Source organism: Antrostomus carolinensis, unplaced genomic scaffold (genome assembly GCF_000700745.2).
Source record: "Antrostomus carolinensis isolate BGI_N321 unplaced genomic scaffold, ASM70074v2 scaffold7828, whole genome shotgun sequence".
NCBI lineage: Eukaryota > Metazoa > Chordata > Aves > Caprimulgiformes > Caprimulgidae > Antrostomus > Antrostomus carolinensis.
The window spans coordinates 37,160-50,211 of NW_010330854.1; the positions used below are offsets into that span (position 1 = coordinate 37,160).

General features: G+C 39.7%; 1 protein-coding gene across 4 annotated transcripts in view; it reads right to left on the minus strand.

Moving 5' to 3' along the window:
- The window catches only part of COLEC11 (collectin subfamily member 11), a 17,726-nt gene extending 5,040 nt beyond the window's left edge, over window positions 1-12,686 (minus strand). For 2 of the 4 annotated variants that reach the window (XM_010173035.1, XM_010173033.1), the window contains exon 1: window positions 12,552-12,681. In XM_010173035.1, coding sequence (XP_010171337.1) covers window positions 12,552-12,681 — 130 coding nt within the window. Of the gene's footprint in view, window positions 1-6,893; window positions 6,966-12,551 lie in introns of all 4 variants that reach the window. The other 2 variants (XM_010173032.1, XM_010173034.1) reach the window with 2 other exon arrangements.
- Window positions 12,687-13,052: the final 366 nt, after the last annotated feature.

The following is a 13,052-nucleotide window of genomic DNA, read 5'->3' on the forward strand; positions in this document are numbered from 1 at the left end:
CCAGCTGAAGACCTACTTTCTGGAATACAGCTTCACTTCCAGAACAGATACATGTCTTGCCTTAAAGATTAAATCCATTAGGCTGTGCAGGTTATAAAGGTACTGATGCTAACATTGGATATTTAATCAATACAGACAATATGTTGAGAGGGTATTTCCTTGAAAATCTCTGAAGTATCAGCTTGCAATGAGTTTATCAAGTTGCTCTGAAAATGACCTTTTTTGCTTGGGATATCAACAAATCAGGATTTCTATGAATCTAACAGATTGTCAGAGGTTTGAATGTTTTCTCTTTTCAGGCTGCTACACCTGAAATTAAATAAACACATAGATCTAACGTATAAATAAAATATAATATATAAAAAGACTTTACTTTCTTTCTCATAAATACCGCCCAGAAAACGAACAACTACTCAGTAATAGCCAAGTAAAGACATGTGATTTGCTCAGAAGTAAAAGTGTGTTATCTCTAACAATGAAGACATACATTAAGTCTCCTGTGCTCATTAAAAGAACTGTTTGGATTTGGTTTTTTCTTACAGTGACTAACCCTGCTTCTACTCCAGGGGCTTGCTTATTCTGCTTCTTCTGCAGATAAATCACAAGGTTTTAAGAGAGACCCATCTGCCTTGAGGGTTTAAAAAGTTTTAATGAAAGTTTTAATGTAAAGTCCTTCTTACTGGCACTGTGATTGCCAAAAATGCAGTCTACAGAGTCTTAATGAAATCAGGAAGTGAGAGCTGGAAAGAAATTAAGTCTCCATAGACCAAAAGTAGGAAATCTAACAGAAAGTTTGATGGAGAATATGAAGCAAGTCATCTGTCATCTCTCAGATGAAGGTGGTATATGCTGGAACCGATTATAGAAGACTTAAAGGATTTTGGAAGGAATTGAAGAGAAGGAAACTCTAAATTATCTTCTTGGTGTCCTTTTCAGGCCCACAAACAAGAGAAGAAATAAAATGCCAGAGATGAATGGTGAACCAGTGAAAAAATGAGGGCTTTGGTTCTGTTTAACTCTATAAATGGAAATCTTCATACAGTATGGCCAATCTCTTGAGACAAGATTAATTGGAACAGAGAAGAATGTATAAAACTACGTAAAAAAAGAGAAAGATGTCAAAAAGACAAATCCAGCAGAAACACACTCACGTCAGGTGCATGCCAAGCTTATACAGAGCAAAATTAACTGCAAAAATGAGCTTCCTGTTTTGTCCTTGGTATCTTTTCTGATGATGGGCAGTATTTTGTTGGCTTTGCGGCTGCTGCTAATGATTTCAGAGTAGTTCTCGAGTTTTAAGGGACAGTTCTGGTTTTTGGTATGATGTAAGTATGGATTAAATTATGCATTCCTAATGTCCCTAGGCAATATATTTATTCACACTGAAGCTCATCTGCCATCTTTGTGCCCACTCAGTTTAGCATGAATTTTCTCAAAATTTGAGTTCAGGTGCAACTAAAAGACAGTTTTGAACCAGATACCCACTTTGTGAATCCACAACTGTCAATGTCAGGACTTTTACATGGAATCCTGCCTGCAGCACTCCTTAGTGAGCCATAAATTCATGTAAAAGTTGACTCAGAAATGTAAAGGATTGATTGACTACATATTAATGAACAATCAGTAATACTAAAATATGAATTAAGATATTATTACCTCTCTTTAGAATTTGATTATACAAATGACTGAGCACTCTGGCTCCAATCCAGTTAAATTAATGAGTCTTCTCTCATACTTAAGAGGCTACGTCTGTAATAGTAAACTAAATGCCTGTGACTGTTCCCTGGCAGTGGAACCAGGTGGCCAAGAGTGGTACACTCCACGATATTAAATTGTCTTACTCTTCAAACCAGGAAAATCACTTGCAAGCTGTTCATTGTGTTAGCTCCCAAAATGCACCCAAGAATTGTCTGGGAAAGTGTTCACTGGCACAAGCTGAAACTGTGCCAGGGACTCTGCTAACACTGCAAATGTAGAGAGACACAGTCAAGCTCCATGCCCAAGAGTAGTGTGTGACTCTGCTTCACACATACCAGTATAAATGAAGCAAGATGCATCAAGACTGAAATTAAAATACTAAAATAATACCTTTTCAAATGGTTATGGCTCTAAGAAAAACCATAGAATGGTTTGGTTTGGAAGGGACCTTTAAAGGTCATCTAGTCCAAGCCCCACGCAATGAGCAGGGACATCTTCAACTAGATCAGGTTGCTAGAGTCCCTTTTGCAACATAAAAGGTCTTGAAGAATACATTTTTAACATTCTGTGCCTTTGATTATGCATTCCACCAGTAAATTCACCCTCTCCTCCTTATTTTGATTGCCATAAGCAGAATACATGCTACTCTGGGAATATTCACAGTATTATATTGTTGTTGAAATATCTCTGTCGAATTTGTATACTTGGAAGTTTCAGCTTCAGAGATAGGATCATGACTCAGTCAAATAATTGAGTTCATTCCCAACATGGAAGTGCACAGAACAGCAATCAGGGCAAGTGGGGAAAGTTACATCTATTAACTTCACACCCCAAAACTTGCACTGAAGTACACTCTACTTTTGACTGAATCAGCCATTTTACCTGATTGAGCACTCTATGTTTTGCATAAGGCCAACACAGTTTTACATTCTGCTGACATGCTATAATTGACCTACACAATTAATTAAAAGCAATGAGGAAAGGAAGTGGAATTTAACCTTAATCAGTGCCCAAAGACATCAGGATGTCTGATGTCACCCTGAAACATCAGGACACTCAGAACCAGATTTATTTCTGGTAAGCACCAGAAAGTTTTAGTATGTATCAGTTTCTGAACTACCAGAATCTGAAAATATCATGAGGAAGGATATGATAAAAACATTTGCAGCACTTTTTAATCTTAAGATTTTTGTTCAAATATAACATAAGAAAGCCACTTCTTTTGTATGTTATTCATTCACTGATTATTATATACTTAAGGAATTCAAAGAAAGTAAGCACATTTTCTTAAGATGAACTTGCCTGAGAAATTAAACAAAGAAAGGGGAAATTAAAAAAAAATTATTGTGATTCTGATAATGTAAATTAACAGCAAAACCAGAAAAATCTACAAATGTTTCAGAAGAATTACAGTTCTCTCTCATGTAAACCATCACTCAAAAAGCACAAAAATACACTGAAATTTAGAAGTTTCCATCAACAGAAGAAGCCAAATATTAGCCCAACAGGACAACAATTATCAGGCTCCAACAGAAACACAGGAGGTCAAACACATGCTAACACAGTGATTGCAGTTTAACAGGCTACTGTACAGAAACAGAGCTGCTGCAACCATACATGTGTGCTCTTAGAAAGAGCAAAGTGACACAACAATTTTATTCATCTTTCATTACCCACAAAGTTATGTGCTATGTACCTGGATCACAGGTCTAAGCTTTACACCAGCTGAGGACTTTAAAGGACATCAGTGGTCTATGCCCATCAAGAGAACAAAACCAGAGCAAAAAAGCAAAGCCAATAGTAGGTCATGAATAGATACTAGATAATCTGTCCAGGAAAAATGTGACAAACTGGTTATTTCCGAGAACAACACAGTGAACAAATTATCAACCTCCAAAGGATGCTCAGTTCTTAATCCTCCATAAATAAAATGAACAACTAAGTAGGAAAAAGATACATGTTGGATATCTCAGTGTCAGTGGCTCACATGATTTTTCCCAATCACGGAATCACAGAATGTTAGGGATTGGAAGGGACCTCAAAAGATCATCTAGTCCAATCCTCCAATAATATTGTTATATTTTATTTTTGCCTCAAAGTTCCAGCTTCTGGATAACAAACAGGAAAACTCTTGGGCTTATGGAAGAGAATATAAAGTTGAGTCACTTTCATGCATCTTCAGAGTCTAAAAAAGTATTTATGCATGAGATGGTAGTCTCCTAGACCTGTCATTCACACACTCTCTGGTTGTGGATATGACAGTCAGCAGCAGCCTTGGCTGCAGTGACCATGACTACCTTCATGAGATGACAGTGTTCAAGATCCCGCGGGAAGTGAGGAAGTCAAGCAGCAGGATAAAAGCTCTAGACTTCTGGACTTTGACTTGTTCTTGGAACAGCTAGGCAGGATCCTACTGGAGGCCACTATGAAGTGCAAAGGGGCCCAGAAAGAGCTCCTTAATCTTTAGGAAGAATTTCCTTAAAGCATAAGAACTATCCATTGCAATGTGCAGGAAAATGAGCAGATATGGCAGAAGGCTAGCTCAGCTGGACAGGGAACTGTTGACCAAGACTAAACGCAGAACGGAAGCATGCAGAATGTGGATACTGGGACAGGCTACCAAAGGGTAATACAGAAGCATTCTCCAGGCATGCAGGGATGAAACGAGGAAGGCCAAAGTTCAGCTGGAGTTGAATTTGGCTAGGTGTAGGAAGGACAACATGAAAGACTACAGGTAAGGCAGCAGTAAAAAAGAGACCAAGGATAACATGGGCACCCTGCTCAGAAAGAAGGCAACCTAATGAAAAAGGACAGAGGAGAGGCTAAGGTACTTAGTGCTTTCTTTGCCTTGGTCTCTACTGGCAAGGTCTGCTCTCTGGCCTCCAAGTTTCTCATGTCTGGTAGCAAAGATCTGGGGAGGACATGCTACTCATGGTAGAGGATGACTGAGTTAGGGAGTACTTCACCTGTATGTACACAGGTCCATGGCACTGGCCAGAAGGCATTCAAAGGTGCTGAGAGGGCTAGCTGATGCTGTTGCAAGGCTGCTGGTCTTAGCAGCTGATAATGAGTGACATTCCTCAGGAACCAGTCCTTCATCAGTGACAGGAAGGAAGAAGTGAAAGCCCTCTGTGAGTCTGCAAGAAACTCCATGCTGGCAGGAGTGGTTGGTGCACTGGAGAGCAGTGCTGCCAGTCAGGACGAGCACGACAAACTACAGGAATGTGTTGATAGGAATACCATGAGCTCAGCCAGACATGAAGTTCCTCACCTGTGATGCAATGATGAAGGCTGACCAATAGCTGGCTAAAAAACGCTTTTGCATAAAAGAGCCCAGAGATTTTTAGTCCCTCAAACAAAAGCAAACTGGAGTCCAGCTGAGGAAGATGGTTTTTTAGTCTGGAGTAGAGAAAGGTAAGACAGGGGACCTAATTGCAGTGTTCCACTACCTAAAATTGATTTGTAGAGAAGATGCAGCCCTCTCTTCTCAGAGACACATGCCAAAAGGACAAGAGGCAACAATCACAAGTTACAACAAGAAAAAAAATCAGTTGGTCCTAAGGAAAAGGTTTTTCACAATGACACTAGAGAACAGACATCTCAAAAAGGATGTGGAATCACCATCCTTGGAGATTTTCAAAAGTCTACTGGACAAGATCCTGAGCAACCTGATCTAAATTTGAAGTCTGCCCTGTTTTAAGCAGAAGATTGGACTCAGCCTCCAGAGCTCTTTATAACCTTTTAACCTAAATTATTCTGTTGTACTTTGACTTTTCTTCACGCTGCATCACCTTGCAAGAGTTGAAATTTTAGTTTCCAATATTTTTTGTAAAAGTTGTCCTTGAAGGGTGCATCTGCATCTCCATAAAGGAAATACACTGACTGAACACACACCCCTCAGGGGAATTAGAGATTTTTCAGTGCATTGTAGGGGGAAGAGCTCTAGCTATGGATTTCAGTCACAGGGAAAATTGCAGGTATCAGTCTCCCATAATTGCCCAAAAGAACTACATAACGGATCATGCATCATCATAAGGAAGTATAAATTACCACTGTGATTGCTTTGAAAGGAAGTTTGTAAATTCAGCTTAGTGAAAACTAACTCTCATCACTCTGACAACAGGAATGTCAAATGTTTAATTTCAATATTGAAATAAAAGTTTTTTACTACACCTAATGTGAATTTTTCAGAATGTGCATCTCCTGGAAAACTTATGAAGGTCAAATTTCCTCCTTGCTTCAGGAGAAAAAAAAATATGAAAAGACAGAATTTCCAGACAAAAAGAAACAAGGAAATTGAGCCTAATGATTTTTTCCCTCTGATCTAATATGGCGTTTGCATTTGTAGAAGGCAAATTATGAAAAAGTTATTACAATGTCTTTCTTCATGGAAACCTTTCTAAAAAAATAGATTTTTTTTTTTTAAATGAATATTTTTGACCAGAAAGCAATAGTTAGTCTACAAATAAGTGCATATCGTTGTACCGGTTTTGGCTAGGATAGAATTAATTTTCTTCATAGTAGCTGCTATAGCGCTATATTTTGGATTTGTGATTAAAACAGCATTGATAACACCGGGATGTTTTCGTTATTACTGAGCAGTGCTTACACACAGTCAAGGTCTTTTCTGCTCCTCACACCAACCCACCAGCAAGGAGGCTGGGAGTGCAAAATAAGTTGGAAGGGGACACAGCAGGGACAGCTGACCACAACTGACCAAAGGGATATCCCAGACCACATGATGTCATGCTCAGCATATAAAGCTGAGGAAGAAGAATGAAGAAGACTTTGGTAGTGATAGTGTTTGTCTTCCCAAGTCATCATTACACAAGATGGAGCCCAGCTTTCCTGGGGATGGCTGAACACCTGCCTGCCAATGGGAAGCAGTGAATGAATTCCTTGTTTTGCTTTGCTTGCTCATGTGGCTTTTGCTTTACCTATTAAACTGTCTTTCTCTCAACCCATGGGTTTTCTCACTTTTACGTTTCTGATTCTCTCAGGGGCAGGGTGAGTGAGTGGCTGGGTGGGGCTGAGCTGCCTATCATGGTTAAACCACAACAACAGTACACAAAAATGCCCAAGGATGACTTAGTCACCCAGCAAAAGGAGAAAAGATCCCTACCATCACCACCTTACAAGAAAAGGCAGTGTTTGGTCAGGAATTACTTTTAAAATGTCTTCTTTAATGAAGTTACCTTTTTCTCCTGGAGGCCCAACTCTGCCTGGACGACCTGGAGCACCTTTCTCCCCCTTTTCTCCAGCCTCCCCTGTTGATACAAAAGGAAACAAAAAGAATCATATTAAACCAGGACTATTTTCTGTTGGTAGCAGTGACAAGAGTGCCATTCTCCCCACTGAAAAGGAAAACCTGCTATAATAACAGGAAGAAAAAAATAAAAGCAGATAGAATCTGACTCAACAGCTTTGCTTGATGCATGGAAAACAGTTTCCTGCCACTGGCATAGACACTGACAAAACCAGTCAATACTTTACTGAAGTCTCATGCAATGGGTCTAGTTTCGTGGATGTTACTCATATCTTTAATCTCCAAAAAGCCCAACGGCACAATCCACTCAAGTAGAAGCTCCAGAATTAGGCCCCAACTTAGCACATAAACTTCTGGGACCTGTGTTCACCAAACACTTCCTGAGTATCTGCTAAGGGCATGCTTAAGTCTCAAGTGAAAATGGCTTAACTATAATCTAGAAAATAAAAAAAGGGAAAGACGAGGGAAAGACGAGGGAAAGACGAGGGAAAGACGAGGGAAAGACGAGGGAAAGACGAGGGAAATGAAAGAAGTTTATGCCATTTATGGAGTAAAGATGGATCAGGCCTATAGGAAGGCATTGCTACATCTCTTATTTAGAGGATCATTTTTAAGCATGAAAGAGTATCTTCTAATCTATATTCTCAGTTATATACTATGCCTTTTAATCTCTGTGGAGGGAAAGACGAGGGAAATGAAAGAAGTTTATGCCATTTATGGAGTAAAGATGGATCAGGCCTATAGGAAGGCATTGCTACATCTCTTATTTAGAGGATCATTTTTAAGCATGAAAGAGTATCTTCTAATCTATATTCTCAGTTATATACTATGCCTTTTAATCTCTGTGGTACGAACCACTGTGCATTGTACTTAAATGCACATGGATCATGGTGCATTATTATATGCAGCACATATAAACATCAGTTTCTGTAAATGTTAGCCTCCTTGGTGCTTTTCACTGGAAATTTGGGGATGCTTACCTTGTTTCACCCTCTACTATTGTAGTTTGCCATTGATATAAATTAAAGTCTCTTAAACAGAAATTTAAATAATGATTTACATAGCCACCTTTGTAAAAAAGATTTATATGAAGGAGAAGAAAGTTCTATGACTTCCATGGATAGGAAAATGCCAGCATCTAAAAGCCAGAGCCAGCACAACACAGCTGATGCCCTAACACTGTATTTCTACAGAGAGCAAGCATCAGCTGCTCTCCAGGAAGCTGAAGGGAGCACCATAGCAGAAAGTCAACTGTTACCACCTACCCCTCAAGCTCTGCTCTCTGGCATAGCTGGCAGCTGTGGTTCAGAGAGCGACCACAGAGATGACACGTAAAAACAAGCCGAAACATGGTATTTTTCAAATATGCAGCCTCCAGCTCTCTCTCCTTATTGCAGACATAGGTTGCTGTGAGCTGAACTCAGGCCTCCATCTGTTATATTTTCCTTCTTCAGGCTGCCAGTAGGCTCTAGACCATCCTCCCTGCCTTCAGACATGCAAAAATAGGCCATTCTCTGACCTTAATGAGGACAAACTTCACATAATCCCCAGTGAATAATATTGTTAGTATGAAACAGGCTATTATTTGGCACATTTGGGAATGTCACTTTTTTTATTATCAGGTAACCAACAGGCTTTGTATGATTGCCTCTCCCCCTCAGGGCTGATTATGAGTTCTTTGCTTCCCAAAGATAAATCCTGACAATGACTTTTTCCTGCTCTCTGGAGGCTGAGAACAGGCTATTACAGCCTATTGCTTTACACGTTCTTCAGAGTGAAAGCTGTGCATTAGGGATCAATAAAATAGATCACTCCTGCTTCAGGCCATTACACTTGCCTGCGTTTATTCCCATAATAAGATGACTCTGCATTCCTTAGCGTGGGTGTTTAAGAAACTTTCCCTGGGAGGACATTACCCCATTACAGGCCCAGCTACAGACCACTCTGCATTTTTTATCAGCTGTTTTAAATGGCAAGACCTTGGCCAAGAGGGACTGATCGGTGGTCCAGTTCAGCTTTGCCATGTCCCTGGATTTGCTCTATGTACGCTGAGCACTGTGCAAGCTGAGGAAGCAAAGCCTGTGCAGGTGTTGTGGGCAACAAAACAGTTTTCTGACAAGGAATTTCAATCAATTTGATTTATTACCAATTGACACTAATTTTTAACTTTTGATTTAGCCCTAGTACCTACCTGAGCTGCAGCAGGATCACAGGTATCAGGCGCAATCCTGACAATACTACAAGCTTCTTGTCCTGTCACCTCTGAGAGAGATTTTTCATAATTCAAACAATATATCTTACCATTGCTGTCAATTTACTTCCTTTTGCAAATTCTTTGGGACAGGATTTGTCTCTGATTATGTTTGCAACCGACCTACCTTGAGCTGTACCATCTACCGTAATGAAAACAGCATGCCAAATATTACCTACGTGAGCTATTAAGCACTCATGGCTGCTGATAACTTTCTTCCATTGCTCTCATTCATGTGTGAGTAGGTGCATGAAGTGAGGGTGTAAAAAAATTGGTTTTATTTTATTTATGTAGCATCAACATTTTAATGTCTTTTATGCCATTGAGACTATTGAGGCTATTCCTGCTTTAGATTCTAGAAGGGAGATAAAACAAGGTGGCAAACTGAAAATTTAAGCTTTGAAGGATTGTTCCATGTTATTTTATTCTCCACAGTAGTATTAACTTCAATCTCATGTGCCTATCAGTAGGAATAGGACTTTAGGGAGAATACGAGCAGTGTAGTGAGGCTTCATCATCCATCCCTTCCTCACACACAACATACTTTTCCTATTATTAATACTGATGGCTTTCTAAAACATGGATCAGTCTGCTGTCTGGATTCTCAGAGCCACAGTATTTTTCCCTTCCACATTTCATCTTACTCGTTTATCTGTTGAGGTTATAAAAAAAACCCCAAAAAACAGTCCCTAAGACCTAAGCTGTTGACCTTAAACTCATTTGTGCCTTTTTCTATTCTTGGTGCCTTTACTGGCTTTCTTCATCTTCCATTTCCACCTCCATTCTCATCCCACTTCCAATTCCCCCTTTTATTCTGTGGGGTTCTAATTGGCTTTGTGTCTTTTTTTTTTTTTTTTAGTTTCTAGTCTCTCCACTCAGTTTCATTCTTTGTGCTCTTCTTTTCTCTTTTCACTTCTTCCTTTTCTTCTAAAATTTCTCCATTATGCTCCCCCACTTGTGGGTATGTTTCCCTGCTGCCTTTCTCCTTCACCACCCTATTTGGGCTCCACTTTCTGCACCACCTCTTAGGCTTAACTCTCTCCTCCTATTTTTTCCCTTCCACATATCAAATGGTCTCCATCATTTCCTCCACTTCTTCCCTGTACCTATTTTTCCCAAATCCTGTCAGGCTCATGCCCAGCAGTGCTGCAGGGCTCTATTCCTCCAGCACTGGAGATGTTGCCAGCAGCCCAGCAGAGGAGGAGATGGGGCAGACCTGAAAGCCGCAGGGAGCAAATCTCACTGCGTGGGAGCTGAAATTTGGGCACGTGGCCACATATATGCTCAGTTTAAAGGAAGCCTTGACCACCAAAATGGGCTGGAGTTGTGCCAGTGGAGGACAGCAGAATCTCATTACGAATTCTCTGAGCCAGTCCCCCTGACAGCATAGCTGGAGCATTGATAACTTTTTAGGGATTTCACATTAACTAAGGCTGTATCAGGCCATTTTGTGCTTCACTGAATTTGTACATCAATCTCTCTCACTTTCGCAAGGCTTACATCTCATGAAGCAGAGTGAAATCATTAACGCATGATGGGTTTCAGGCCTCTGTTGTTTCCTGGCTCAGGATTGCCTTCTGACAAAGGGCCAGGGTCCTGCACTGTTTATACATTTAAAAAACTCTGCTGCATATAATAATAACAGTCCTTTCATAAAAATGGTAATCACAGATGTTAATTTTGACTGATTACACAAATAAGGAAACTAAGGCAAAGAAGTTACAAAACTTGTCAAAGCCTGTCAACTTCTTTGAAATGAAAAATCATCTCAAAGCTTCAGTCCCCAGTGCTGTGGGGTCAGACCCTTTGACTGATCTTCTGTATAACTTTAGACAACATATATTTAACTTGATTGTGTCCTTGTTACATCAACAGCACTATCTTATGCCTATTTCACAGCAAAAAAATCAAACAAATGAAATAACTTTACTCAAGGCTTAGTCAAACTTCAGAAGACCTGGATATAGTGTTCTTTCTAACTAGAGCATCTGCAGAAGGTGTAAAGACTATTAAGACTTCAAAGGCCACTTACTGAAGTAAAATTAAGAAATGTAGATTTTGGTTCAGTTCAGGCATCTAAAGCTGCATCTGTTATTAATAGATTGTATATTATTAATAACAAACAATACAGGAGAGCTTTTTTGGTTCTGAAGCCAGTTGGCCAAGCACAACCTACATCCCTAGAGTCAAATTCGCTTGCTTCCAGCACAGGGCAGCCACATCCAAACCGGGCAATGTCTGGAGAGGGCAGTTTACACCACAGCCAAACCTGTGGCCAGGCTGTGCTCGCAATTTAACTGTATAAACAACTGCAGGACAGAACTGAGCCTTGCCCTCACCAATCGGTTAACCAGCACAGAGCCCGCAGTCCATACTACGGTCCCCAGGCAACTGGGTAAAGCCCAGGTTTGCACTAGATAATGTTAGTGGCATCAATACTGTTAAGAGAGTTTTATGATACTACAATGCATAACTATCAGAAAAATTGGCAAGTTAGTTATGCAATCTTAAACAATGCATTTTTTTATCATTAATGATAAACTGATAGTTTTCATGGGTTATTTTGTCTTAGTTAACAGGTATTTCCCCATGCTTACAGGTGTTACGCTCCATTAGAAATATCATTGCCTCCATAACAAGAGTTACTGTTATTGACTAAACAGGGCTAGGATTTCACATTATAATGGATTCTGTTGCTTTAAAATGCTAATTCTTCCCAGCTGTTGATTTCCTATCTAAGGCACTTTAATACATTTTTTACCTCTAAAATATCAATAATTTATTATTCCATCCAAACTGAAAGTTTGGGGCCATAATTTGTAAAAATGTTGCTTTTGTCAACAGAAAGTATAGAAATGCCAAAAATCTAACTAATTTTTTATTTCTTCTAAAAGGCACTTGAACATTTAAAAATCAAGGGAAGATAAGCAGAAGACTAGAAAATACAAAATACTTCGCATTAGTACATCACAAAATGGCAATGAAAACCTCTCCAGATACAAAGCAGAGCCTGATTTTACAGTCTTTGGGTATGTGCACCATTCACAAGTATAAACACAGACAAAGCAACCAGGCAGCCCATCCGAGTAACAAGCTCTATAGATCAGGAGCAAGTTTGGGAGACCTTGCTATGCGTTCCCTGAACCGTGTTCATTTTAACATACTTAAGTTCATCTTATGAACCTTAAAACTGCATTTTTAAGGAGGCTAGAAACTGGACAAATGAGAGGATAACTGAAAGGCACCTTCTTTGTCTCTGTTACGAACAGTGGTGCAAATGAGCCTGTTAGAAAGAAACAATTAGTATTTGAAGGATGGAGTAGACTTCCACATTACCTTTGAGGCCTGGAACAAGAATTTGAACAGAGCAGGACTCCTCTGCAATATGTTGAGGATATCCAGACCTTAGCAGTGACAGGAAGGCAAGGCTAATTAGAGTCACCAAGAAAACCAGATCTCTCTTCATAATGAGCACTTACAGGTCACTGACTCCTAAACAAAAGAATGAATAAACAGTTATAAGAATTCCAAAGACTTTCAACAGTTTCTGAACATATGCAGCATCCTACCACAAATGCGATATATTTCTGCGTGCTATAACCCACAGAGCATGAGAAGGACACGTGTACTTCCTCCGAGCAGGTTGTATGTTCCACAGGCATACATGAAATACGCAGCAGGGCATTTAGCAGTTTGTTTTGGTGTTAGACTGGGTAAAATCAAGCTCAGAAGAAATTTAGTGAAGAGGGGGATTAGGCGATGATAGTAATAGGCATTGTGAACAATTCTATGTTCACAATTTCTCACTGGAGGCAGGGAGTTGGAGGAGAAAATCTA